The following is a 27,096-nucleotide window of genomic DNA, read 5'->3' on the forward strand; positions in this document are numbered from 1 at the left end:
TATATATATATATATATATATATATATATATATATCCATTCATTTGTTGATATACATTTGGGCTCCTTCCATACTTTGGCTATTGCAGATAGAGCTGCTATAAATATTGGGGTGCGTGTGCCCTTCAAATCAGCATTTTTGTATCCTTCAGATAAATTCCTAGTAATACAATTGCTGGGTCATAGGGTAGTTCTATTTTTAATTTTTTGAGGAACTTCCATACTGTTTTCCAGAGTGACTGTACCAGTTTGCATTCCCACCAGCAGTGCAAAAGAGATTCTTTCTCCACATCCTTGCCAACATCTGTTGTTGCCTGAGTTTACACAGAGTAATTCTGAAGGCTGTTCAACAACTCTGAATATTATTTAAATGCAATTTTAAAATAGAAAATAATCAGCAAAGAGAAAATAAGGGGAGAAAATAATTAGAAATTGTTTTCTCAAAAAATGAATGATCAAGACAGCCAAAGTCAATGATGGTTTTTAAGAAATCTAAAACCTAGGGGCACCTGGATGGCTCAGTTGGTTATGTGCCTGACTTCAGCTCAGGTCATGATCTCACAGTTGGTGAGTTAAAGTCCCATATTGGGCTTTGTGCCGACAGCTCAGAGTCTGGAGTCTGCTTTAGATTTTGTTTTCTCTCTCTCTACCCCTCCCTGCTCAAGGTCTGTCTCTCTCTGTCTCTCAAAAATAAATAAATGTTAAAAATTTTTTTTAAATCTAAAACCTAAATTTGCTTATAAAATGCCTTCATAGAACTCTCTTAAACTTTGATAGAATCCTGGAAATGCTAATATTCCATGAAAATGTTCAAATAACTCTGGATTAGACACCTCTGCCAGTGTCTCAGGAATTGTAAATTATATTTGACTGCAGGAGTAAAGTGAAGTCCTAATGAGATCTTGTTTGTTAATTCTGGCTTTGGTATTTGTGTTGTTCTTGAGAGAAGGGGTAAACTGTAGACTTTTGCCTAGTAGCCCCAATCTTCTCTGCCAATGCAAAGCATTGGACTCTTCTTTAAAACACTTTTTCATGTTTTATTTATTTTTCAGAGAGACAGAGCACGCGCAAGTAGAGGAGGGTCAGAGAGAGAGAGAGAGATACAGAATCTGTAGACAGGCTCCAGGCTCTGAACTAGCTGTCAGCACAGAGCCTGATGCGGGGTTGGAACCCCTGAACCCAACCGGAGACATGACCTGAGCCAAAGCTGGACGCTCAACCGACTGAGCCACCCAGGCGCCCCAGCATTGGATTCTTCTAACACAAATAGTGTTCATGGAGCCTGTTCTGCTTATTATTCAAATTCAAAAAGAAAATATTGGAACCAAATTTAACAAAACACAACTAGACATTGATAAGAATGGAGAGATCTCCAGTTCTTAGAACATGAATTAAGGGAGCCTCCTGGTGGTCAAAGTGGTACATGGTCTTGATGCTTGAGTACCTGATGAATAGTGATTTTACTGTTTTATTAACATAACTTAAAAAGTAAGGAGTAAAAACACTGTAGTAAAAATTAAAAAAAGATAAAAACATTTAACTAAAGTACCTATTTTACAAACCCACTTACTCTGACTCACTTTTTCTAAAATTATACCTGCTGAAGGTGGTTTATGTAAAATATTGGTACCTGTTTATCTAAAATTTAAATTTTAGGGGCGCTTGGGTGGCTCAGTTGGTAGTGGCAGACTTCGGCTCAGGTCATGATCTTACGGGTTGTGGGTTCGAGCCCCACATCGAGCTCTGTGCTAACAGCTCAGAGCCTGGACCTGCTTCATGTTCTGTTTCTCTCTCTCTCTCTGCCCCTCCCCCACTCATGCTCTGTTTCTCTCAGTCTCAAAATAAATAAAAACATAATAAATAAAATTTAAATTTTATATATTTTATGTTAAAATTTTAAATGTAAAATAGAAATATAAAATTTAATATATAAATATAACATTTAAATTTTACATGGTCAGTTTTAACCCTAAAGATATGCCACAAGTCTGACAGAATAACTTCACTTCACTGAATGACTTGCAGTTAAATAACTGTCAAGCACAAAGAGAATTCAGATTAAGAAGCCTGATTTTGGGCACCTGGATGGCTCAGTCGGTTGAGCGTCTGACTTCAGCTCAGGTCATGATCTCATGGTTTGTGGGTTCGAGTCCCACATCAGGCTCTGTGCTGACATCTAGCTCAGAGCCTGGAGCCTGCTTCGGATTCTGTGTCTCCATCTTTCTCTGACCCTCCCCTGCTCATGCTGTCTCTGTTTCTGAAAAATAATTTTTAAAAAATTAAAATTTTTTTTAAATAAAAAAAAAGCCTGATTTATCATTAGGGAAATACAAATCCAAATCACAATGAGATACCACTTCACACCAGTCAGAATAGCTAAAATTAACAATTCAAGAAACAACAGATTGGTGAGGATGCAAAGAAAGGGAAACATTTTTGCACTGTTAGTGGAAATGCAAACTGGTGCAGCCACTCTGGAAAACAGTATGGAAGCTCCTCAAACAATTAAAAATAGAACTACCCTATGACCCAGCAATTGCACTACTATCCAAAGAATACAAAACCGCTCATTTATATCCCAATGTTTATAGCAGCACTATCAACAATAGCCAAATTACGGAAAGACCCCAAATGTTCATCAAGTGATGAATGGATTAAGAAGATGTGGTTTATATATACAATGAAATACTAGTAGGTGAAGAAAAAAATGAAATTTTGCCATTTGCAAAAATGTGGATGGAACTGGAGGCTATTTATTTTTTTATTTTTTTATAGTTTATTTTTGAGACAGAGAGAGACAGAGCATGATGGGGGTGGAGCAGAGAGGGAAACACAGAATCCATAACAGGCTCCAGGCTCTGAGCTGTCAGCACAGAACCTGACACAGGGCTCGAACCCACAAACCACGAGATCATGACCTGAGCTGAAGTCAGCCGCGTAACTAACTGAGCCACCCAGGTGCCCCTGGAGGCTATTTATTATGCTAAGCAAAGTAAGTCAGAGAAAGAGAGGTATTATATGACTTCACTCAAAAGTGGAATTTGAGAAACTCAACAGATGAGTGTAGGGGAAGGTAAGGAAAAATAAGATAAAAACAGAGAGGGAGGCAAACCATAAGAGACTCTTAAATATAGAGAACAAACAGAGGGTTGCTGGAAGGGAGAGGCAGGTGGGAAGTTAAGTGGGTAACAGGCATTAAGGAGGGCACTTTTCAGGATGAGCACTGGGTGTCATATATAAGAGATGAATCACTGGTTGTTTTTTTTTTTCTAAATATAATTTATTGTCAAGTTAGCTAACATACAGTGTATACAGTGGGGCCTTGGTTTCAGGAGTAGATCCTATGATTTATTGGTTACATACAACACCCAGTGTTCATCCTAACAAGTGGCCTCCTCTAGGCCCATCAAATCACTGGATTCTACTACTGAAACCAAGACTACATTGTATCTTAACTAACTTGAAAATAAATTTAAAAAAAGAAAGAGAAAAAGAAACCTGACTAGCAGAAGTTAAATTGTTCTTAAAAATTAAAAAAATAGGGGCGCCTAGGTGGCTCAGTCAGTTGAGTGTCCGACTTCGACCCAGGTCATGATCTCACAGTTCGTGGGTTTGAGCCCTGCGTTGGGTTCTGTGCTGACAGCTAGCTCAGCCTGGAGCCTGCTTCTGATTTTGTGTGTCCTCTCTCTCTGCCCCTCCCCTGCTCATGATCTGTCTCTCTCCGTCTCTCAAAAATAAATAAATGTTTAAAAAAAACCCCTAATTTTGTATCAGCATATCAATCAATTAAAGTCAGTACTTGAGGGACAGAAAAAAATGATAAAACTTCCTCCGTGATATAAAAGACTGGCAATCTAGTAAGTAGATGAAGTAAAAAAGTAACTAGAAATTATTTAGTAGAGTGGTGAAAGAAAAAAAAAGTAAATTGCTGCAACTTGGAATTTCAAGTTTATTGGTAATTTGGTGAAAATATTGACAAGATGACTGGCAACTGGGTATAAACTTGCTTATATTAGGGAGAAACAAAAAAGCAAAGACTGAATGCCTATTGCAACAGCTCACAGTGGGGTTTTGAATGTAATTTAAGAAAGGGCAGTGGGAGTTAAGGAGATTCATCTAAGAGTTTTTACTTTAAAAATTTCTTGAAAATATTTAATTTTATACATGTAAGAATATGTGACTCCTAAAGGGCATCACCAGTGTCATGGATAAATAAGTTTAATAAACTTCTTTTACTTTAAAAACTAAGTTTTTACTTTAAAAAACCCAAAGGGTGCCTTGGGAGCTCAGTTGGTTAAGCGTCCAACTTCACCTCAGGTCATGAGGGGTTTAAATCCTGTGTTGGGCTTTATGCTGACGGCCCAGAACCTGGAGCCTGCTTCAGATTCTGTGTCTCCCATTCTCTCTGCCCCTCCTCTGCTTGTGTTTTATCTGTCTCTCTCAAAAATAAACATTAAAAAAAGAACAACCCAAGGAGTCCTGAAGTTCGACATGATATCTAAAGAGAATAATTTGTCGGGTAGCTGGGTAGCTCAGTCGGTTGTCTCCAACCAGCTTAGGTCATGATCTCACAGTTCTTGAGTTCAAGCCCCACCCACTTCCAGGTCTGTGCTGAAAACTTGGAGCCTGAAGTCTACTTCAGATTCTGTGTCTTCCTCTCTCTCTGTCCCTCCCCTGCTTATGCTCTGTCTCTCTCTGTCAAAAATAAATAAACATTAAACAATGTTTTTAAGTTTGGAGAAAATAATTTTTCTTGAATATATTTTTCTTAGGAACTGAGGCATATTTTCCATGATGTCTTACATAAACTATGGATTGGTTCAATCTATGCAAAGGTTGTTAAGCAAAAGACAACTTCCTTTTTTATCTGTTCCATTTATCCAATTAAAAACAAACTACACATTTGGGATACTTGTTTCCTTGAATGGGAAATAGTTTCTGTGTTTTTCTATCTTCCTTTTTAATTACATAGAGAGGGCAGGAAGACTCCAGGGTTGAGAAGTTAAGTAGGTTGAGGACTTGATGGGAGAAGGAAACACTGGGCATGAGAAGGAAACACATCTACCATCTTAGAAGATCACACATCTACCATCAATACAACTTCCTCATTATCTTTCCACCATCTAACATCTTAGGCTAGCTTTTTGTTGCTGTCGCTCCTATTTTAAAATTTTTATTTACTTTTTATTTATTTTGTTTATTTATTTTAAGAGAGATTGTGCATGAGAGCAGCAGAGGGACAGAAAGGGAGAGAGATAGACAGAACCAGACACAGGGCTCTATCCCAAACCTGGAGATCATGACCTGAGCCAAAATAAGAAAAGTTGGACACTTAGCCAACTGAACCATCCAGGCTCTCCTGCTGTTGATCCTTTTACAGCTATTCTTGATACTCATTTTTATTGGGAGGGCTATCCTCAATACCCTAGTACAATACTATGTGCAACACGTTGGTCTAATAAGGCACTTACTCAAAAAGATAAAATGTGACTTACCTAGGGAAGGCTCTGTTCTTGAAGCATTTCTACAGGTAAAAGATGAATGGTGTCTCCATATATTTTTGGAACCAAAAATCTGAATACACGGTGTCAAAACTGTCCTACTTAAAAAACCTATAAAGGCAGTTAGTTGTACATTCTCTGATACTTTTAATTTTTCTCAGTCTTTTGCCATATTAGAACCTTGAAGTTACAATCTTCATCTCTACAGTACTCATCCTGGTGGTTCACTAGGTCCCACTGCCTGTCTTTATATTTTTTAATTTTTTATGGTTTTTATTTATTTTTGAGAGACAGAGACAGTGCAAGCAGGGAAGGGTCAGAGAGAGGGAGATACAGAATCCAAAGCAGGCTCCAGGTTCTGAGCTAGCTGTCAGCACAGGGCCCAATGCGGGGCTCAAACCCACAAACCATGAGATCATGACCTGAGCCGAAGCCAGACGCTTAACCGACTGAGCCAACCAGGCGACCCCACTGCCTGTCTTTAATCCTGACCATTCTGCTTTCTCTTCCTCTTCATGACTCAACCTTGGATTAGGCTCTCATGATCTCTTGCCAGTACCACACTGGTTTCCATGTTTCTATATCAGGTCCCTTCCTTTCAATTCATTCTTTATACCAGCTGAGTTACCTAATTTGAACCTCCTCTGCTTAAATTCTTCCAATGATTTCCAGAAGTCCAAACTCTTAGCATAGCATGCTAGCCCATCTATGATATAGTCCCATCTGGGTCATCTGAATTCTTCTGGGCCATTTCTCTTCATACTTTCCCTTAGTATCCCAAACTCCACTCCAATTTAATAACCTCCCATCCTCTTGGAAAAGCTGCATCCTCTCAAGTCTCTATAGGGCCTAATTCCTACTCATATTTTAAGACAGTGAGCAAAGTTCTCTCAAAAGGAGAAATTATCTCTGACTCGATAACAGTGGATTAGATATCTTTGCCATGTACTTCTATAATACACTGGACTTTTACTCTGCCATAATACTTATGACCTGTACTATAATTTTTTCCAAATCAACTATGAGCAACTTGAAGTTGGGACTATGATACTTGTTACAATTATACATTAGGTGTTCAAAATGTATTTGGGGGTGCCTGGGTGGCTCAGTCAGTTAAGCATGTGACTTCACCTCATGTCATGATCTCATGGTTCATGAGTTTGAGCCCTGCATCGGGCTCTATACTGATAGCTCAGAGCCTGAAGCCTACTTTGGAGTCTGCATCTCCCTCTATCTTAGCACCTTCCCCATTCATGCTGTTTCTCTCTCTCTCAAAAATAAACATTAAAAAATTTTTTCTTAAACGTATTTTGATACCCTTCTGAAAAAGGAATTTTCTGGTCACAATGGAAATTGCATTTTATTTGCTGTTTCTCTCATGTTCTCAGTCCAATAACTTTCCTCTCCATCTATCCTGCATACCTATCAGTCCAAATTTCTCCAAATTACTGTCAAGGTCCTTCCTTACTAAGAAAATATGGTCCTAACAGGAAAACAGGAGAAACCTAATGGAGGACCAGGGGGAGGGGAAGAGGGAAAGAGAGTTGGGGAGAGAGAGGGATGCAAAACTTGAGAGACTATTGAATGGTGAAAATGAACTGAGACTTGAAGGGGAAAGGGGAGGGGGGAAAAAGGTGGTGGTGATGGAGGAGGGCACTTGTGGGGAAGAGCACTGGGTGTTGTATGGAAACCAATTTGACAATAAACTATTAAAAAAAAGAAAATATGGTCTTCCTGTTATCTATGACAGCAAGTCTAGACATCTGGGTCTGGCTTTTAAAAGATGTTTAGAATGAGTTCTGCCTAATTTTCAGTCCCTATTCTCCCTTATCTCTGGTCACTTCAAATATTCTGCCTTTACTCTTCCTATTGAAATCCCACCCATCCTTTCAAGACGTTGCTCAGCAATTTTTCCTCACAAAAGTCTTCTTTGGCTCTTTAAATACATATTGAGCATACAGTTTATTATTAATTTGGGTACTTACATGTCATCTTCTCTGGACGTAACTATTTCTTGTATAGGCCTTCCCTCCACCACCAAATGGTTTAAGTTCCTGGGGGTGCAGGAATAATATCATCCTTTGGTATCTAGTAACAGTGATTCAATTTCAAAAAAGTAATATACTATAACAATAAAATGAAAGCTATCCAAATATAGAATTTAATTTGAAAAACACTAGAGAATAAAGAGGAAGATTCATCATTAGAATTAAAAGATTTATCACTAGCTTAAATTAGTCACAGAGGATGTAAACTAAGAAGATGGATCAGATAAGTATAGGTGTAAATAAAAATAATTTTACTTGTGATAAATCCTTATTAAAAGTTTCAGTAGGTCATTATTATGCACTTTTCTCAAGCCAACATATTCATATTTTCTCTTAAGGACATTTAGTTATCATCCTGAATATTCTGTAGAGAATTGCAGCAGTGCCTACAACATTGTATTGTAAGGTTGTGCATGCAAATCAAAAGGAAAAAGGTACTCCAAATTGATTATCCTTAAAATATTATTTAAGGTGACAATAGAGCTAACTAGAGTAGACCACGCTTCTCCTGAAGCAAAAATTTCCTTTATATCTACATAAGAAATGTCCAATACCCTTTTTTCTTCTATTTTTGCTAATATTTTAATTAATTAATTCTAACTTTTTAAGCTTATTTATTTTGAGAGAGCGAGAGAGCGAGTGAGCGCATGAGCATGGGAGGGGCAGAGAGAGAATCCCAAGCAGGCTCCATGCTTTCAGCATAGAGCCCAACATGGGACTTAATCCCATAAACCGTGAGACTGTGATCTAAGCTGAAATCAAGAGTGAGCTTCTTAACTGGCTGGGCTACCCAGATGCCCCAAATTTTAATTTTTTAAAAGTAATCTCTATGTGGGGCTTGTACTCACCTCCCAAGACCAAGGCTCACATGACTCTACTGAATCAGCCATGTGCCCAAATCTAGCACTCTTTTATAACATGCCTGTCCCTGTTCTAGACACTTAGCTAATACACTGCATTCATCTAGAGTTAAAAACAATGTGTTGCCTTCAAAAACTCATATTGCATTTTAACAAGGACTTATAAAAATTCAAGGACCTAACTGAAAAGATTATTTGATGATGTTTAGCACAAACACAATGTTAGGCCAATAGAGATAGTTATTTTGGTACCTGCTAGGTTTTCAATAACTGAAAATTGCTTCATGTATGTTCCAGGCTATTCTATTTAACCACTGGGCCATTTTCACTTTTATTTTTGAATTCTCTTGGCATAATCAGAGATTGAAAACTGTATTCCAAAGCAATGTGAAAAATACATTAGAATCTCAAACCAGTTCTGTGGCTTTGGACAATATTTCTTTAGTACCAGTTTTTTAAATGTCTGAAATGGGGACAATATGTATTTTGTAGGATTGCTATGAGAATGATCAACATATATAGAAAAACTACTACAGTGCCTGGCAAATAGAAAGTATGCAACTATTATTCTAATGTTAGTTGTTTTTTTAAATATTATTATGCTGAGTAATGACAGTCATATTAGGACATTTACTACTCTGGTACAAAACACCTATAATACCACACCAATAGTCATAATTTCTGGTGACCTCATAAAATCAAAAGATACAATTATTGTTGTCATTAATATGGTCTTTAATAAATGGAATAATGCACCATTTTACAGCAAGCCTTTTTTAAACCTAAAGAACTGTCTTAAAATTTCCTTCTCCAATGTCTCTGTAGCAATACAATCTTTATTTAGGTTTATATATATCAAAGCATTTACTTACAATTATTCATAAAAAACTCTTTAGTGGCTTAATGTCAGCTTTCATAGTGGCATCCATAGATAATACAAAAGAAAAGTGATTTGCTTTATTTCATACTCACACTGATCCATCAAACACAACTTATACAGCATAGCAAGGTCTCAGACGGCTTTTACAAAAGCAAAATAACTGAAAGTAATTTTTCATAAATTCATATGATATTCTATCTGTAATGTAAGAGCAAAACACACCAACAAAAGATACCCGTTAACAAGAAAGAGGGTTCTGAGGAATTGCCAATATTTTTAGCCTTTCTTATTCCAGAAAAGCATCCTCAGAAATGAATACTCTGTAGCTTATGTTTCTCCTGTCCATTCAGAAAAAGCATGGCAGCTACACATCTCCATGTTTCAGCTACTACAACACCCTAAGAGTTAGTGTACTTTACAATTATCCACTTATCTTCATTTGAAAAATTATCAACAGAAAATTAAGAATGATTCCAGCTTATACAAACACTTACACAATATAATTTCCATGGAAACATGACAACAAGGCATACAAAAACTTTAAATAAATAAATGTGACAAGAAAAAGAAAAGCCACAGAAGCCAAGCAATTCAATATTAACTGGAACCTATCTTTGAATTGCATCTTTTAGTAATTTAGCTTTCTTATTATTAAGCTTCTCTAAAAATATGTTTTCCTATCATACATAAGAGGACTGGTAATAAGGCAGAGAGCCTGAGACAAGAGATTGGTTACAAATAACTTCACTGCTAAGATTTTAAGTACACAGCATATTAGTTTGGAGCTTGAACATTTGGATCTGACAAAGTGATAAATAGCTTACCATAGGTTACCTTTGTAAAACCATCCCAACTATTCCTAAAGCCATAAACTCATGAATTCACGTTTAGAGGACAGTTTATAATATTAAATTACCTCAGGAAAATTTTATCTCTGAGGAACTACTTTATTAAGTTCTCCCATTAAAAAAGCAAAATAAAATGATTTGTCCCATCATGTATAACCATTTACCCAAAGAAGACAAATGGTCTTAAGATGATGTTTCCACTCTAAAGCCTAAATATGCTGCAACATGTAGCCAATTAGTTGAGTCATTTCCCTCTATTCAGTAAGTATAAAACGAGGCAAGTTTTCATGATCAATGAAATCTGATGTTATGTCTATTAAAATTAAGTCAAATCAGAAGATGAAACATTAAAGGAACTGTGTGTGCAACAGTGTAAATATTCAACTGGACTAATTGCTTGTTTGCTACCAAAATTTCTCATGTGCAAAGGGATGAAAAGGGCCCTGAGTTTTTAGGTAATGTTAGGTCTACAGAGTGAGTCTAAAACATGAAGATGTTTCTGAAATCTAAAAGTACAAATAAAATGAAAACAAATCTATATGGTGCCTTTTGAAATATTTTTAAGAAGTTGTTTAAAATCCAGTAATTTGCTTAAAAATTCAATCATAAACTAGACACCCTAGTGATGTGATTTATATCTAAAGATTCCTTCTCTCTTACCCAAATGTTAGAATCTGGGTTGCAAATTAAGTTTAAAAATAAGTATCACCATAACTAATAGTAACATTATGAACATCATAGTAGTAATGGAATTGAAATTTTTAAGATCTGATAGATTTGGGGCATACTTTTAATGCACAGCATAAACTCTTCTGAATTATTTATTTTCAAATGTATCAGCCATCAGATAAAATCCTAAATTTTGCTTTATATGCACACTAAATTTTAGCCAGCCACTTAAATATTAAATGAAAATTGGTATAGCCCAGTCTATATTGCAAAATAATTATTTCAAAAGTGGTCTGCAGAAATGTTCATAGATAACACCTAATTGTTGTAAGGTTTGTTTTTGAAAGTTAATCTTGCATTTTGTGTTTAATATTTGATACAGAGAAATATGTAAAATGTTGTGGCTCAATCACAATGCTAAGCTTGCTGCAATATAGGTTAAAAATTTTAATGGCAAAATTACATACAATTATGTATGCATGGCTTTTTAGTTGTAACTAATGAGAATATAAAATTGTAAAACTCCATCATAGAAAATGTTAGATAATATAAACTTTAAGTACTCATTTTCTGACAATCTGATGGTTGGACCCATTGTCAAATGGTAACATCCTAATTCTTTAGTCTACTAAACTATTACTTAACTAGAATAATGAATTTAAATAGAACATAAAATATAATTTTAGGTTCTTACGCATAAAGTTATTAAAATAGGGCTGAGAAGAAAATGCTATGGGAACCAGAGTAATTTTGTCTGAAGAGCTGACTTAGATGTTGAGAAGCCTGAAGCATACTGAAGAATAGCAATACTGGAGAAGATGACCAACTCGCTCTCTTTTTTTGTACTGCTGGAGAAGAGAAATGTTTTTAAAATTAAACAGGAGGGAAAAAACAGACATGAGGAAAAATTTTATGATACAGAAGATTGCAAGTCAGATAACCAAGAGATACAGTAAGTCAGAAAGAGGTGATTGAAGGAAAGTAATGAGTAGGTGCACCAGAGCACCCTTAGATTTCCTCTTTTCTTCTATGTTAGTTTAATCTAAAAAGCTATAGAAAAGCCTTCTTTTGATAATAACACCTGTGTAACTAGCTCAAACAGTGATTTGCCAGATTTACTAAATCAAAGAATATATTTAAGAGTAGATCATGTAGTTTTGGCTAAAGTTTGTATCATTCAGAATCTACAAATTAAAATGCAATTTTATCTGCTGAAGAGCAAACTGAGAACAAAAGGTATATTTAGAAACATCTGTCTGAAAAAAAAAAACAACCTCCTGGGGTGTATGTGGGAGTGTTACACAATTTCTGGAACAATAGGTCTAGATAATCAACGAATGTGTGTACAGATTCTAGTAAGTTAACCTGGAAGATAAAGTAATAGATAAAGCAATCTGTGAATAGCTACGCAATCACCTGCATGAACTGGTCGTAAATTCAACATAAATTTATAAAAGGTTGTATAGAAATACAATGCAGTCTCACACTCTAGGAGCTAACTACCTCCAATGAAATATTTGTTTCCATAAACATAAAGAAACAAAAAAATGTATTGAAATTTTTTGTTTCAAATGAATTTGAAGAGAGATTTAGAGAGAATGTAGATAGAGTTCAGTAAATAACTGCAGTCTAGAGGTATTCCATTTGGTTTTAAATACCAAACTTGAAAATATTTTAAATAAAAATACTTGTCAAATGTTGTGACAATTCCCACTGAAACAAATACTTGCTTGTGTGTTCTTAACTTTGTATAGTTATTTTCACATTCAGAAACAATGTATATTTTCTGGAGTAAGTGTGTACATGTAAGGAAGCTACTGAAACTTCTTTATAAGAAACATATTATCCTTGTATCCTTCCTACATCGTCCTCAGTTTTCTGGATTAATAAATCTTTCTATCACTACAAGCAGAAATTTTCAAGATGGAGTCAAAGGGCTATGAGACTTAAAGTCCATGTTAAATTCATTCCTCCAAATCAAGTATGGAATCAATTTAGGAGAAAGTCTTTGTTCCCAAAAGTCATCTTCACTTTTCTCTTAAAATTTACTTTACATTTAGTTCTGCAATCTAAGAATATTAGGAATGGAGAAAAGTGAAATAATTTTAAAATTTATGATGGCAGATGTGGGATTGATCTTTATCTTGAAGTAGTAATTATTCTTCAAGCAATAGTCAGCATAGACAGACATGTCATAGGCTGTATGTTTGCCTAACTTCTAAAGTCTTTAAGGTATCTGGTTTGGCTTATTTACAAGCCACAACTGTGCTGGAGTGTAATAACTGAATTTCTTACAAAATGTCAGTATATTACACATCCTGTCATACAGTGTGTAGGCAGTGTAGTGTGGGTGAAAGAGATCTGAAGAAGTAAACCCAAGGTTAAAATCTAGCTTTCTCTATTACTAGGATGTGGAACTTGCGCAAATTACTTAGCTTCTCTTAGTTTCAGTTTCCTCAATCTGTAAAGTGGGAATATTAACTATAATCCTCAAATGGTTGGTACGAAGATTAAGAGAGATTGTGTATATATACCCCAGCATTCAGCATATTATAAATTGTCAGCATTATTTAGTTTCTGTGCCTTCACATAATATACATTGATAATGTTCCCCCCAAATTATGAATTTAAAAAAGGGTAACATTGTTAGGATTTATGATTAAATTATTTTGTTTAAACACAATTCATATCAAGTTCTTTCAATGACTTAGTTCTGATATACAAGTAGGATAGCTAAGGGATTAATATTAGAATTTGATTACCAATTATGATGCTTTTGAGGTTGTAAAACTAGCAAAATGAATTTTAATATTTATTTATTAAACATTTTATTTCATTATTTCATTCAATAGTTTATTCAAAAGGACCCAAATGCTTTTTACATGCAAAATTTTGTGATAAGTTAAATATTAGCTTCAAGAAACTTTATTAAATGAATACAGTTATCAAGTATTTTAAGTAATTTTGCTTGCAGACTACAGATTCTGAATCAGTCTGATGTGCAATTTAATATTTATTAAAATGGTCTACACTTTCTACTTCTATTTTTTCCAGAGTTGACTAAAAAAACTAGGGAAAGAAAACTATTTGTTTTAAACATGCTTGCGTGAAATGGGAAACTTATAAGGATTCTTTTAATTTGGTATATTAATTTTGAAAGTATTGTTTTATTAAACATAAAAACATGCTAGAAAATTACAACCAACTAGCCTAAACACAAAGTAGAGTGTAAGACCACTCTTATTCTGTTAGGAAAAGATCAGTTAGACCTCAAATGGTCATTCATGCTCAATGCTCTCAATTAGAGAAGGAATATAATTTATTTTGACTCACAGATATCTTATAAATGTTTGAAAATAATATTCTGAAATGCAGTAAAAGACATTTAAAGGCAAGAGAACTAAGAGAAAATTTGGTGGGAAAGATATAATTTGTTTCATAGATAGAAGAATAACTAATTATGCCAGAAGACTGGCATATATTAAGGATCTGAATCAATAGAAGGGCCAATAAAACATACAAGGTGGAAGTCGTGGGCACTAGAAAAATAATCTTAATTCTAAAAATTCAAAACTGTGTTCAGCCATCCATTAGAATAAATGTTAAGTGATGTAGCATCTAACTCATAGGATCATAGCAGATGGCAAAAAAAAAGGCTTATATAATGTCATAAATATTTTGGAAGAAAATTGGGAAATTTAAATTTAGGTTGTCTTTAGTTAAATGATAAAGATCAAAGAATATGAGTGAGAAAATATTGTTCAGGAGCTAAAAACCTAAAAGCAAGAATATGGGGATTTGTGTTTTCCTCTTAGTTTTTTTTTTTAATCTCCCAGAGAAATCTTTGAACTTAATTAAACAACGTCTATCTAGAGAATTTGGAAAAATTAAGTGAGATCATCACTGTTTGCAAATTGATAGAAAATAATTTGTGCTTATACAAAAAAGTCCCTTATTTGACATAAAGTGCTTTATTAAAAAAACATGTTGAGGTGTTGTTTAGAGATAGTTACCAGTAATGAAAGAAGCAAAGGAAGCTTTTAAAGACAATATGATTTGAAGAATACATAACATGTTATCACTAAAAGGTATATTCTATTATAATGTAAATAATAAATGCTTCTCACATATCAAAAATCTTATGAAAAACTGACCAAAAGAAGAAACAGTTATGAAAAAAGAGAGGTAAGCCTCAGTCTGCTCAACAGTGATAGGTTTGGCAGCAATCCTTCCGTCCATAGGGTTGTGGCATGCCAGATGAATGATTTTTCCACACAGTGTTTTAGGTCATGGGAAGGGGACTTGTTTTTAGATAAAGTCACCAGGCTTTGCTTGGGAAGGAAATAAAAAGATACTACCAGTTCAAAACTACAAATTATTTTTTGAAGTTATTTTAAATGGGAAATGTAATTTTATTTGAGTCAAAGAAGGCCTATTCAGAGAATGAAGGTTATAACAATATGTAGTCTTAACCATCTACCTACTTAAAAATTCCATATAAGTATAGCTCTATAAGTTTTCTGATAAAAATGTGCTTCTTAAATAAATGAATATGGAACATGGACATACATATAAAAATAAAATAAAATGAAAAAAGGCTAATATTTGATTTCATCTACTTTGTTCTATGCTCTCTTATGAACTTCCAAAAACCAGAACCAAATATGTTTGTTAAAATGCCTGGAAAGAAACGTTTAGGACTTGGAAGGTTAAAAGAAATGGCATTTCAAATTAGGTTTTGGTAGTTCCTCCTCTAGAGCCCTTTGAGACAATGTTTCTGCATTCTCCATTAGGAGAGAGAAAGCAAGAAATCAGGTAGCTGCTTTCTCTTGTGCAAAATTCACTGTCATAGAACTGACCTGCCAAAAGTATGGGGGATGGGGCAGAAAAATGTACTCATGGAAGAATGCGTGCTCTGTTAGGAAGAGAGCTTATAAGAAAGCTTATTTGTGGACTATAGACTATTGCACGTTCAAACGAAACACAAGAGAAAAGAATGTCCAACAGATAATATGTTCAGAACAGTTCAACATATACACTAGCTTGTGCCCAGAAATAAAACATGGATACCAGACACCACTGCAGTCAAACCTGTCTTAATTTGCTTCTGTTTTAATGACCTTTAGAAACTGGTCCAAACTGATTATCAGCAATACATTGTTTTTGCTTTTTTTCTTAAAAAAATATTTTGAGACCACTTTTGATACACACACATATAATTCTGTGGTCATAACAAACAAATATTACTTTAATGAGACTAAACAAAAGTGCAAAACTTAAAAAAAAACAAAATTAAAAAATATGGAAGCATAAGCTAAATTTTTCTGCATAGCTGAAATCTATTTAAAGCAAGTCCTGTTGCAGGGGTGGAAGGGGATACTGACAGAAAGATAAAGCAGTTTTTTTTTTTAATGTCTTCTGCAAGTTTAAATGATGCAAAAAATAATTTCACTCCATAGGCTTGAAAATATTTCACAGACAGTTCATTCCTATATCTTTAGACACCATAGTAGTGGCAGTGCCTCCTTCTGCAAGGTAAACTGCGGTGCTGGATTTGGAATGAACTGCCCTGTCACTGCCATTGTTGTTGACCTCACAGTCCAGAGGTTCAGTGGAGATGACCCAGGTGGATGGGCGCCACCGTTTAAGAGAATAGGGGGTTTTCACACGTTTCTTGATCTTTTCACCAGATCCTGATTTGCCATCTTGTGTTGATTCACCTACTGGAAATAAAAGTACAGAAAAATAAACCATATATAAAGAAACTATTTAATAGTACAAATTTAGGGCTGTAATTTAAGTGCAGATCAGACTAATATCTACAGGCGATTTTAATAGTAATTACTTAAAATTCATGATGCCAGGTAATTATTTTCTAGAAAAAACTTAATCAACTTATTTTGAGACTCTTCAAGTCCAAGGTTTTTATAATTGGCTGGTTTATAACTGGTTGAATTATTCTATAGGGCAAGCAGAAACGGGAGAAAATAAAAACTTTTCAGCTGTATTCTCAAATCCTTTGGTTACACAAGTAGTGACACTAACTTGGCAAATGCATTTAACTATTCCACTTAATGTTCAGAGGATCAAACTTTTTTTAATTTAATTTTTTTGAGAGTGAGATAAAGAAAATGTGTGCGAGCGAGCGGGGATGGGTAGAGAAAGAAGGAGACAGAATCCTAAGGAGGTTCGTGGGGCTCAAATCCACAAACCGTGAGATCATGATCTCAGCCAAAATCAAGAGTCAAATGCTTAATTGACTGAGCTACCCAGGCACCCACCAAACAAATCAAATTTTAAAGGCACCTGGCATATAATATTTTCAGAAGAATGACATAAATACTATAATATAAATTTTCTAGTAATTTCCCCTTCCTACACCTGACATTTTATTTATATGAAGCCCTGCCACAGGGCTGTGTCAACGGATTTATGATACAAGCCACTCAAGTAAAGGGCTAGATTCTACTAATTAATATTTTAAGTAAGCTCTATGCCCAATGTGGGGCTTGAACTCATGACTCCAAAATCTAGTTGCATGTTTTACATGCAACCAGGTGTCCCTCTACTGATTAATTTTTGAGAGTTAAATCCTTTCAGCCCATTTTGTAGTCTTTGGCAACAACCATAAAACAAGACTTTGCTTTTTTTCATAAAGTGCTGTCAGTCTATACATTATTTTGTATAATGATGACTGTTAAATTTTTGGTAAGCTCTCCTGTCTTGTGTTATAACCTCTTTAGAACCAAAAACCAAGTATCAAGTTATTTGTTTAGATTTCTAGGGGACTCAATGATACAATGCTATAGGCATGTAGGAGGCTCAACACATCTCTTGAGAAAGATGACACTAAAAAAAATAAATAAATAACAAGTTTAGTTTTTTATAGTGACCTTTTCTGAATTTTCTCTGGACTTCTAAGATTAAGGTTAGTTTGATAAAATCTACATGTGTCTATAACAGATATTAATATACTCAACAAACTGTTTCAAAAGTCTTACTGGTATTGTACTTAAAAAAAAAATATTTTTGAGAGAGAGCACACAAGAGCATGCGCGCGAAAGAGAAAGAGAGAGAAAGAGCAAGTGAGCACATAAGCACCGGAGGGGAAGAGAGAGAGGGAGACAAAGTATCCAAAGCAGGCTCTGTGCTGACAGCAGACAGCCTGATGTGGGGCTCAAACTCACCAACTGTGAGATTATGACCTGAGCTGAAGTCAGACATTTAACTGACTGAGCTGCCCAGGTGCCCCTTACCTGAAGCTTTTAAACTCATATTTACTTAATCTCAATGATTCACAGCAAGTTTGTAAACTACATCATAAATTAGGAGCTGCATAAGCTTTGTATTAAGTTGGTAATTGTTCTGACTATTGTGACACTATTTCATTATCAGCAACAAAAAATTACTTTTTTCAAGAGTCTGGTTACTTCTGAGGTCCAACCAAGTGGTTTATTTTATTTCCAAAAGTGGTAAAAATAAATAATTGCTAATTGAAACACAATTTGATTTTATCTAATTAATTATTTAAATGGTCCCAAAAAACAAGCAGGAGACATTAAATGATCCCTGCACTTACACTGCAAACCGCTGCCATCAAGGACATTTGTGGCTGAAAGATCCAGAGAATTAGGCCTCTGTGCTTTTCTGGGCTTTGATGGTCCAGGATCTGCCTCTGTGCTTGGAACACCCTGTTTAAGAACATCTTGCTCTGAACATGGATTACTGTTGTTGTTATTGGAATTAGTTCGGCCACCTTCCAGTGGCCGTTCCCTCCTGTCCACAAGACGATCCAGAACACCTTCATCATGGCCAGCCTGTTGCTCTCGTCTCAGTAAAGGTTCATGCTCATCAGGACTGGAATTAATATTCAGCCGGGTATCCTCACCAATGAATTGATTCTGTAGCATTTCTTGGCCCCTTTGTGCCACTGCATTGGTTGTCTGGCCAGATGGTACTGCTCCATTAACATACTGGGTAGTGGAAGCGTGGGAGTTAACACTGTGGTTTCTACCTGCCACACCATTCATTGTGACTGTCACCACGTGAGGTTCTGCAGCATTGATTGTATTCATCTTGGCAACTCCAGTTTCTACTTGTTTCAAGTTTGATTTGTGCTTGCTGCCAAATTTCAGCCGGGGCTCCTTGGTTGAATTTTTGGTGTTTAAAGGCAAACTAGTAGGTCTCTTAGGAAGATTCTGTTGCTTGGGAAGAGGATAGATCTGAGTGGGTGGGACATCAGGAATTAAACATGCTTGGCCATTTGCAGCTTGTGTGAAGTCCTGCTGTCCAGTCACTTCTACTGCAAGTTTTATGAGTGGGTAAAGCAAGCTAGAACTGGTACTGCTCAGTGGGTCTGGTCCACTGAACTGTTTAAGAGAATGTTCCATGAGATTCTCATCAGAACTTTCCTTGAGGTTCTTATCAACTTCTTTTGGGTCTAGCTTGTTGGTCTCCAAGTCTTCTTCTGTCAGTTGTAAGCAGACAGGGGTTGGCCCAATTGGCTGTGAAACATTTGTGGCATGCAGATTTGTTTCATCTGAGTATGGCATCTCAGATATAGTGGTCATGCCAGTGCTTGGAGTGAGGCCAGTGGTGTTTGTGGTTGTTGTATTGGTGGACAGGCTGGTGACACTTGTTTCAGGGCTGGGGATTCGAGCTTGTGCTTGCTGTCGTTCATAGTTAATTGAATTTCGGTTCTTTTCCCCTATAGTCAAAGGTGTGCTAGACATTGAATGCTCAGAGGAAATATTCTTCACAATGCTGTCAGTATGATGGATAGAGTCTTCAATGTATGAAGAAGAAGAATAATCAGGATAAGGGCCAATCTTTGGCACACGCCTATTGTGTGACAGGTTGCTTAAAGAAAGAAAAAAAGTGCCACATTGAGAATATACATTTATGACAAACTGACCCTACAAACTTGACTTCTGATATCAAAGTATGAACTACTCTTTTATTTTATTCCTAACCCACATTATTCTAGGAATTATTTAAAAATTCTGATCACATAATCCAGTATCAATTAATAATTTGCTAAATGCTAGTTTTATATGATTTAAGACTACTAAAAAACTTATGTAGATCTAGATATGATTTTCAGAGATGTTCATTATTTTTAAGAGTTAATTTAAAAATGCCCCCTATAGTATTATAACACTACTAAATACATTTTTATGAATTGTATTCTTGCACAACCAGACATAAAGTTGCATGAGTGGAGGAGCCATGGTGTATATTTCTTTTGTACTCCTACAATCCTAGATACATCATTGTGGCTACTCAACAAATACATTACCAATTACGTTCCAATGGCCAAATGGTATAAAGAATATAAGCTTTTAGGTTGTACCAAAGTGCTTCCATTAAGAGGCAGTCTAGCAATGGAATGCATCTTCCTGGGGGCAAACTGAGCCATATTACTCAAAGTCCTATAGCCTATGAGTATAATGCAGAGTGAGACATTCAGATAAAGGAACAATTCAGAACTGCTTTCCAGGTCTTCACAGCCATCAACACACATTGAGAGTGAACGGTTTTGAGCATTACACTATAACTTATTTAGGTTATTTAAAATAAAAGCCAGGGGTAGCTTTAATTAAACAATGGCAACATTAATATATAAAAATGTCATACAAGAAAAACAGCAGCTAAAGGAAAAGAGGTGCTATACAGAAAGCCTGATAAAGTTATGAGGGGAATGACAGGCAGGTGAAGAACAAAAAAAGTGAAGAATAAAAAAACAGTTGTACAGCACAAGGAAAGGAGGTCTGGGGTTAAGGTTCAAAACAATGAAACCTAGAGTAGAATGACTATGGGATGAACCACGATTTAGGGAAAACTAGAAGTTACTGGACATGAGAAACAGCATGTAAAAGCATAGAGCCGTAGGACTCGGTGGTGTGTGTATGTGTATGTGTGTGTGTGTGTGTGTGTGTGTGTGTGTGTGCGTGTGCACAAAAAATAGGCAACACAAGGAGGGGGGGTCACATCAAGAATTTCTTCTTACCATTCAGGAAAAGTTCAAAAGTACTTAAAACTCTAAACATAAGCAGTGTAAACCCAACTTTGGATCAACAGTTCATAATACAAATTGCTCTTAGAAATCAGAACAATAGAAAATAGGGAAAAATTCAATAATCAAGTAGATTTTTATCTCAGTTTTCTCTGGTAACACTTTCCTGGGTGCTTTTCTGAAAAAATTTTACCTGTTTTAAATGAAATAACTTAGAGGGGAAATTACCCCCCCCAAAACATGGAACACAGAAAATTCCAATTTTTTAAAGAAAAATTTTAAAGCCCTTTATTTAAAACCAAAAAAAACATAGTTCTAACAGAGAAATGTCTCATAAAGAAATATTCATGATGGGATAGAAAGATCTTATGAATTGCTTTCATGTACTAGTAATAGTAGTATATTCTATACAAAAGAGCATTGGATAGGAAGCCTGGAAACCTTAGTCTCCAGTGAAACAGTGGTTAGATACACAGGTGAGTTCATAGTTTTATTCTCTCTTATAAAAATTAAAAATTAAAAAAGAAAACAAGAGAAAGAGGGATAATAACAAACAACAAATGAGACAATTTTTGTAGAAGTGTTTATAAACTTTTGGAACTATGAAAATGTTTTACCTTTATTATTTTAGGGAAGTAGGAGCATTAATAATAATAAAGACGAGCCTCTTTTTACTGTATTTTGAGATACAGAAAAACAGATTCTATCTTGAACTTCTACCAAACAAAAATCTCTGTGAAAAAGTGAGCATATTGAAATTAAAATTATGATGTTAGTGTGTGTGAATTAATCATTGCCCTATTAGACTGGTTTAATAGTATTTTTTTCCTATTCTCTGTTTAGTCTCAGTTTTCAATATTGCTGATGAATGCCAAACCCCTCTAGGTCTTACCGTTCATTCTGCATAGCAGTAGACATGGGATTGACTGTTGGGCTCACAGATTTGTTTCTTTCCCATATCATCATAAGTTCCGCCATCCTCTCCTCAGCGCACTGTGCAGTAAGCCGAGCTTCTGCATCCTGGTCCCAACAGTCTTCGATTGTCTCCTTGAGTGACCTCACTGCCTATAATAAATGTCAAGCAGTATATCTTTAAAGAAATATAAGTACTGAGATTTTTAGTGACATGAGATAAAAGAATGTTCTTTAACCAATATTTTACACAGCTATCATACATTTTAGATTTCAAAGATTTGTAAAGGGTCACATTTCTCAAAAGATGAGGAATAAGTAAGCAAGCAGGATTTAAGTTTTAAATAAGTACCCATAAATGTAAGTATTTGTAAAAAGTTACATGGTTTGTCAAGGTTACAGGTTTGTCATTATTCATTCACAGGCCTGTTATTTTGATCAATAGCCTCTAATCCCACTTCAAAAATGAGCTTTGAATTTGATGGAATTTGGAACGAGGCTATCTTCAATCTCTGGGTGAGCTTTTTTACTTTTAGTAAAGAGTACTTCATTCTAACTGTGAAATTTAAAGGGTTGGCATTTTATTTTTCTTTAAACTAGTTTGAATGGTAGTATCTAAAGCAGTCTTATTCTGTAGTATTCACCTGTATCAGTAATGAACAATAGTCTCCCTCTTGGGGAAAGTTGGTTTGAACTTCTTTTTTAAAACATTTTGGGATGCCTGGGTTGCTCAGTCGGTTAAGTGTTCAGTTTTGGCTCAGGTAATAATCTCACAATCAGTGAGTTCAGGCCCCACATTGGGCTCTGTGCTGACAGCTCAGAGCCTAAAGTCTGCTTTGGATTCCATGTCTCTCTCCCTCTTTGCCCCTCCCCTGCTCACGCTGTCTCTCTTTCTCTCAAAAATAAACATTAAAAAAATGTTCTTAAAGTAAAAAACAGATTTTGTATATTTGACAAACTGTCCATCCAGAATCTTTCAGACTTGTTGTTGGATTTATTTTTATTGAGCTTCAAAGCTTCTGACCTGCTGATATTCATAGTTCTTGTGTCTTTAAAACACTTAAAAAAAAATAAAGTTAACAGTTGTTGAATTTAACAAATAAAAATATATAATACCACTTAATTTTAATTTCATATAACTTGCAAATACTTTTTAGCATATATTCCATGCAATACTTAATCTGAACATTTTATTTCATAAGCCTATTTTAAGCTAAAATCCTTGTTAGCAATCTTGGCAACATTTTTAGTGTTTTCCTAATAATCTCTGTTCTGTGACAAACAGATCCAAACCTGTAGGAAATCTAATGATGTTTACTCTGGGCATATGTTAAATGAATACCTGCACCATGGCCCACTCCTGACACCATCTTTCCTGCTCCCTTGGCTCTTCTAAGCTGCCTGCCTCACTGCCACAGCACAAATCCATGACTATGTCTTTTCAGGCTGAAATTTATATTGAAAAAATTTTTACTTTATTTATTTACTGAGAGAGAAAGAGAGAGAGAGAGAGACAGAATCCCAAACAGGCTCTGCAATGTCAGTGCAGAGACACGAAGCTCAAACTCATGAACCATGAGATCACAACCTGAGCCAAAATCAAGAGTTGGATGCTCAACCAACTGAGCCATCCAAGTACCCCAAAATTTATATTGAATTTTGAAATCTATACTAATATATGTTCCAGACTCTGATTACTGAGTAAAAATTTAAATTCAAACAATAGATATAGATATCAGTCAATTAATAATCTTCTCATTAAATAATAATCTATTTCTCAAATTTTAGAAAAACCTAAAGAATAGATACTGATCATCTGGAGTTTAAGGGCAACTGTGTATCACTCTGAGATAGAAATTTGGTGTTTATATTAGAAGTATAGCTGAATCCATTATTTATGGTAGTTATGTTCTACAAAGTTGCTGTAAATGCTGAATTAGTGAACAATTGCTCCTAGGGGAAATACAAGGTTAGACTCCTGTGAGTGTCTGGCCACAAGATTTTTGCCAACTGATCAATACATAATCTTGTTTCATTTGTGTTTCTGTTTAAAGACATATTTTTTTCTTAAAGTTTATTTATTTTGAGAAGGGGGCAGAGAGAGAGGAGAGAGAGAATCCCAAGCAGCTCTGCACGAACAGTGAGGTTTGAACCTAAGAACTGTGAGATCATGACCAGAAATTGGATGCTCAACCAACTAAGCCACCCAGGCGCCCCTTGTTTAAAGACATCTTTAAAAATATTTATTAATTTATTAACTGTGCTCATGGCCAACAGCACTCTACATCACCCCTTAACAAAGTAAATCTAGCATATATTTTTCTTCTTCAAAAGGCACATCATAGCCTTTGAGCGCTTGGGAGCACTGTACTCAGCACGTCAGCACTACATGTGAAGGTTATTTTCACCCAGAAATCACTAACAAAATGCTGCAAATGTGAAAAATATGCTAAACAAATAGCAAAAAGGACACTTGTTTATAGTTTAAGAGATAAAACAAAAAGACAGAGTGCCTTGTTGATCTCAGTTGGGAACATGTGCATCTGATGACTGAAGCTTTTCGTTGCTCTGTGTATATCCATGAATGACCATAAAAGCGTTCAGAGTACTGAATTGGGGATTACAAATCAATTTTAGCAAGTAGTCAAATTCTAAATGTGAAATCCATAAACATGAGAAAAAATTGTATGTAATGGATTTAAAACTGACTTGGATTTATTTAACTTCTTAAATAAACATACCTCTAAAAACTAGTTATACATTTATCTTAGTGGATTTTGATATTGGTTTGATAAAATGAATTGGTCTCAAGTTATGAAATGAGAAGTTTTTCTTTTTCTTTTGAAATTATTTCAAATTTACTTTCTTGTCTTTCATGGCCTTGACATTTTTGAGGATTATAGGCCAGTTACTTTTTAGAATCTCCATTTAACTGATGTTTCCTCATGGTTAGATTCAAGGTTTGAAACTTTGGCAGAAAAATCACAGAAGGTATGTTGTGTTCTCCTCACTGCATCTTATCACGTGGTTCACAGTTAACCTTGATCACATGTCTGAGTTGGTGTCTGCCAGGTTTCTTTCTCTATTGTAAAGTTCTATTTCTCCCTTTTATATTCAATCAGGGGGGCTTTTAAATTTTTAATCAGTGTTTTTGGGGTGGAAGAATACTTAAAGTCTCTGTAAATATACTGTTCTCTATCTACCTTTTCGCCCACCATTTTTAGCATCGATGTTTCTTGGCTGAATTTCTGTGATGCTTGCTAGTAACAAGACATTTAAAAAATGACAGAAATATGGACAAAGGGCACATAAACAAGAAGTACAAATGCACTATTTTGAGGTAGTACAGTAGAGTAGTTAAGAATGTTAGTTCCTGGGGCACCTGGGTGGCTCAGTTGGTTAAGCCTCCGGCTTCAGCTCAGGTCAGATCTCACGTTCGTGGGTTTGAGCCCCACGTCAGGCTCTGTGCTGACAGCTAGCTAAGAGCCTGGAGCCTGCTTCCAGTTCTGTGTCTCCTTCTCTCTCTGCCCCTCCCCCTCTCATGCCTGTCTCTCTCTGTATCAAAAATAAATAAAACATTAAAAAAAAAAAAAAAAGAATGTTAGTTCCAAGGAGCGCCTGGGTGGCTCAGTTGGTTAAGCGTCTGACTTCATCTCAGGTCATGATCTCATGGTTTGTAAGTCTGAGCCCCGTGTCAGGTTCTGTGCTGACAGCTCAGAGCCTGGAGCTTGTTTCAGATTCTGTGTCTCCCTCTCTCTCCACCCTTCCCCGCTTGTGCGCTCTCTCGCTCTCTCTCTCTCTCTCTCTCTCCCCTGCACGTGCATGTGCTCTCTCAACTATTGTAAGTTCCAAAGTATAAATAATGGTTAATAAGTCATTTATACAAGTAAAGATTTAGAAGTAAATTAATATAATGAAATAGGGGAAGGGAAAAATAAGAAAAATAGCTGAGAATTTAAAGAGGTTGACTATAAGCAAGATTCTGAGAGTCCTAAATAATGATTTGGATATAGATGGTTGTTCTAAAAGTAAGTACAGTAATACTGAATGTCCCCGAGTAAGTAAAAAAGGTAGAGAAAAGAAGATTAAGGAAATAAACTGTATAGAAACAGGAAAATTAAGTCATCACTGGGGAGTTAGTTTAAGGTCTTTAAACAAATATTGAGAAAGGATCTGACAATTTAGATGAATGGAAAAATTCCTTCGAAGACACAGATTTCAAAGTTCACTCAATAAATAACAGATGACTTGATGATTTCTGTATCTATAAATTTGTAGTTTAAAACTTACCCATAAATAAACCAGGACCAGATGGCTTCATTAATGAATTCTACCGAACACTCAAGAAGGAGATAATGGCAATTCTACCCAGATCTTCCAGAAGAAGGAAGAGGGAAGAATATTTTCCCAACTTATGAGGGCATCAGTGAAACAGCAGAGGAAGGAGACCAGGGAATATTCTTCTCCAGAAGTACCAAAAATCCTGGTAAAAACTGTCAGAACTGGAGTGCCTTGGTGGCTTAGTCAGTAAAGCATCTTACTCTTGGTGTTGGCTCAGGTCATGATCTCAAAATTTGTGAGTTTAAGCCCTATATTGCACTCTGTGCTGGGAGTGAAGAGCCTGCTTGGAATTCTCTCTCTCTCTTTCTTTCTTTCTCTCTCTCTCCCCTGCACGTGCATGTGCTCTCTCACCTGCACTCTCTCAAAATAAACCTAAAGAACCCCGACAGTGTTATGCTAAGTGAAATAAGTCAGGCAGAAAAGGACAGATACCATATGTTTTCACTTAAAAGTGGAACAGGAAAATCTTAACAGAAGGCCATGGGGGAGGGAAAGGGTGAAAAAAATAGTTGGGGAGAAGGAGGGAGGCAAACCATGAAAGACTCTTGAGTACTGAGAATAAACTGAGGGATGATGGGGTTGGGGAAGAAGGGAAGGGAGGTGATGGGCATGGAGGAGGGCACTTGTTGATATATAGAAACCAACTTGACAATAAACTATAAAAGAAAAGAAAAAAAGAACTCCCACAACTTTTTAAGAAAAAAAATGTCAGGATCAACCCTACTGAAGCTCTGAAAGTTGGTCAAATATTTCTAGCAACCAAGTAAAATATGAAGATGGAATTCCCAATGTGGGTACCTGGTCCAAGAAGGAGGAAAGTGACATTGTTTCCAAGGAATTGTGTTATCTGTTTGACAGGTCTATGAATTCCCTGAAGACCCATGAAAGGGGCCTATCTTTACTGTGCCTAAGTCAGAACTCTCTCAGTGGAGAACATTCCTTGAAATCACTGAATGTCAAATGAACAAGTATTACAAGCCTGGTGTAAAATACAATTGAACCACATAACACAAATGCTGAAAG

At 35.6% G+C, this 27,096-nt stretch overlaps 1 protein-coding gene across 1 annotated transcript in view; it reads right to left on the reverse strand.

The window, feature by feature from the left end:
• Window positions 1–9,122: 9,122 nt before the first annotated feature.
• The window catches only part of BMPR2 (bone morphogenetic protein receptor type 2), a 201,451-nt gene continuing 183,477 nt past the window's right edge, over window positions 9,123–27,096 (reverse strand). Inside the window, exons 11-13 of the mRNA XM_029934043.1 lie at window positions 21,713–21,885; window positions 18,385–19,664; window positions 9,123–16,528 (exon numbers count right to left, since the gene is read on the reverse strand). Coding sequence (XP_029789903.1) covers window positions 16,278–16,528; window positions 18,385–19,664; window positions 21,713–21,885 — 1,704 coding nt within the window. The 3' untranslated portion in view covers window positions 9,123–16,277. The remainder of the gene's footprint in view (window positions 16,529–18,384; window positions 19,665–21,712; window positions 21,886–27,096) is intronic.

Source organism: Suricata suricatta, chromosome 3, assembly GCF_006229205.1.
Source record: "Suricata suricatta isolate VVHF042 chromosome 3, meerkat_22Aug2017_6uvM2_HiC, whole genome shotgun sequence".
Lineage (NCBI taxonomy): Eukaryota > Metazoa > Chordata > Mammalia > Carnivora > Herpestidae > Suricata > Suricata suricatta.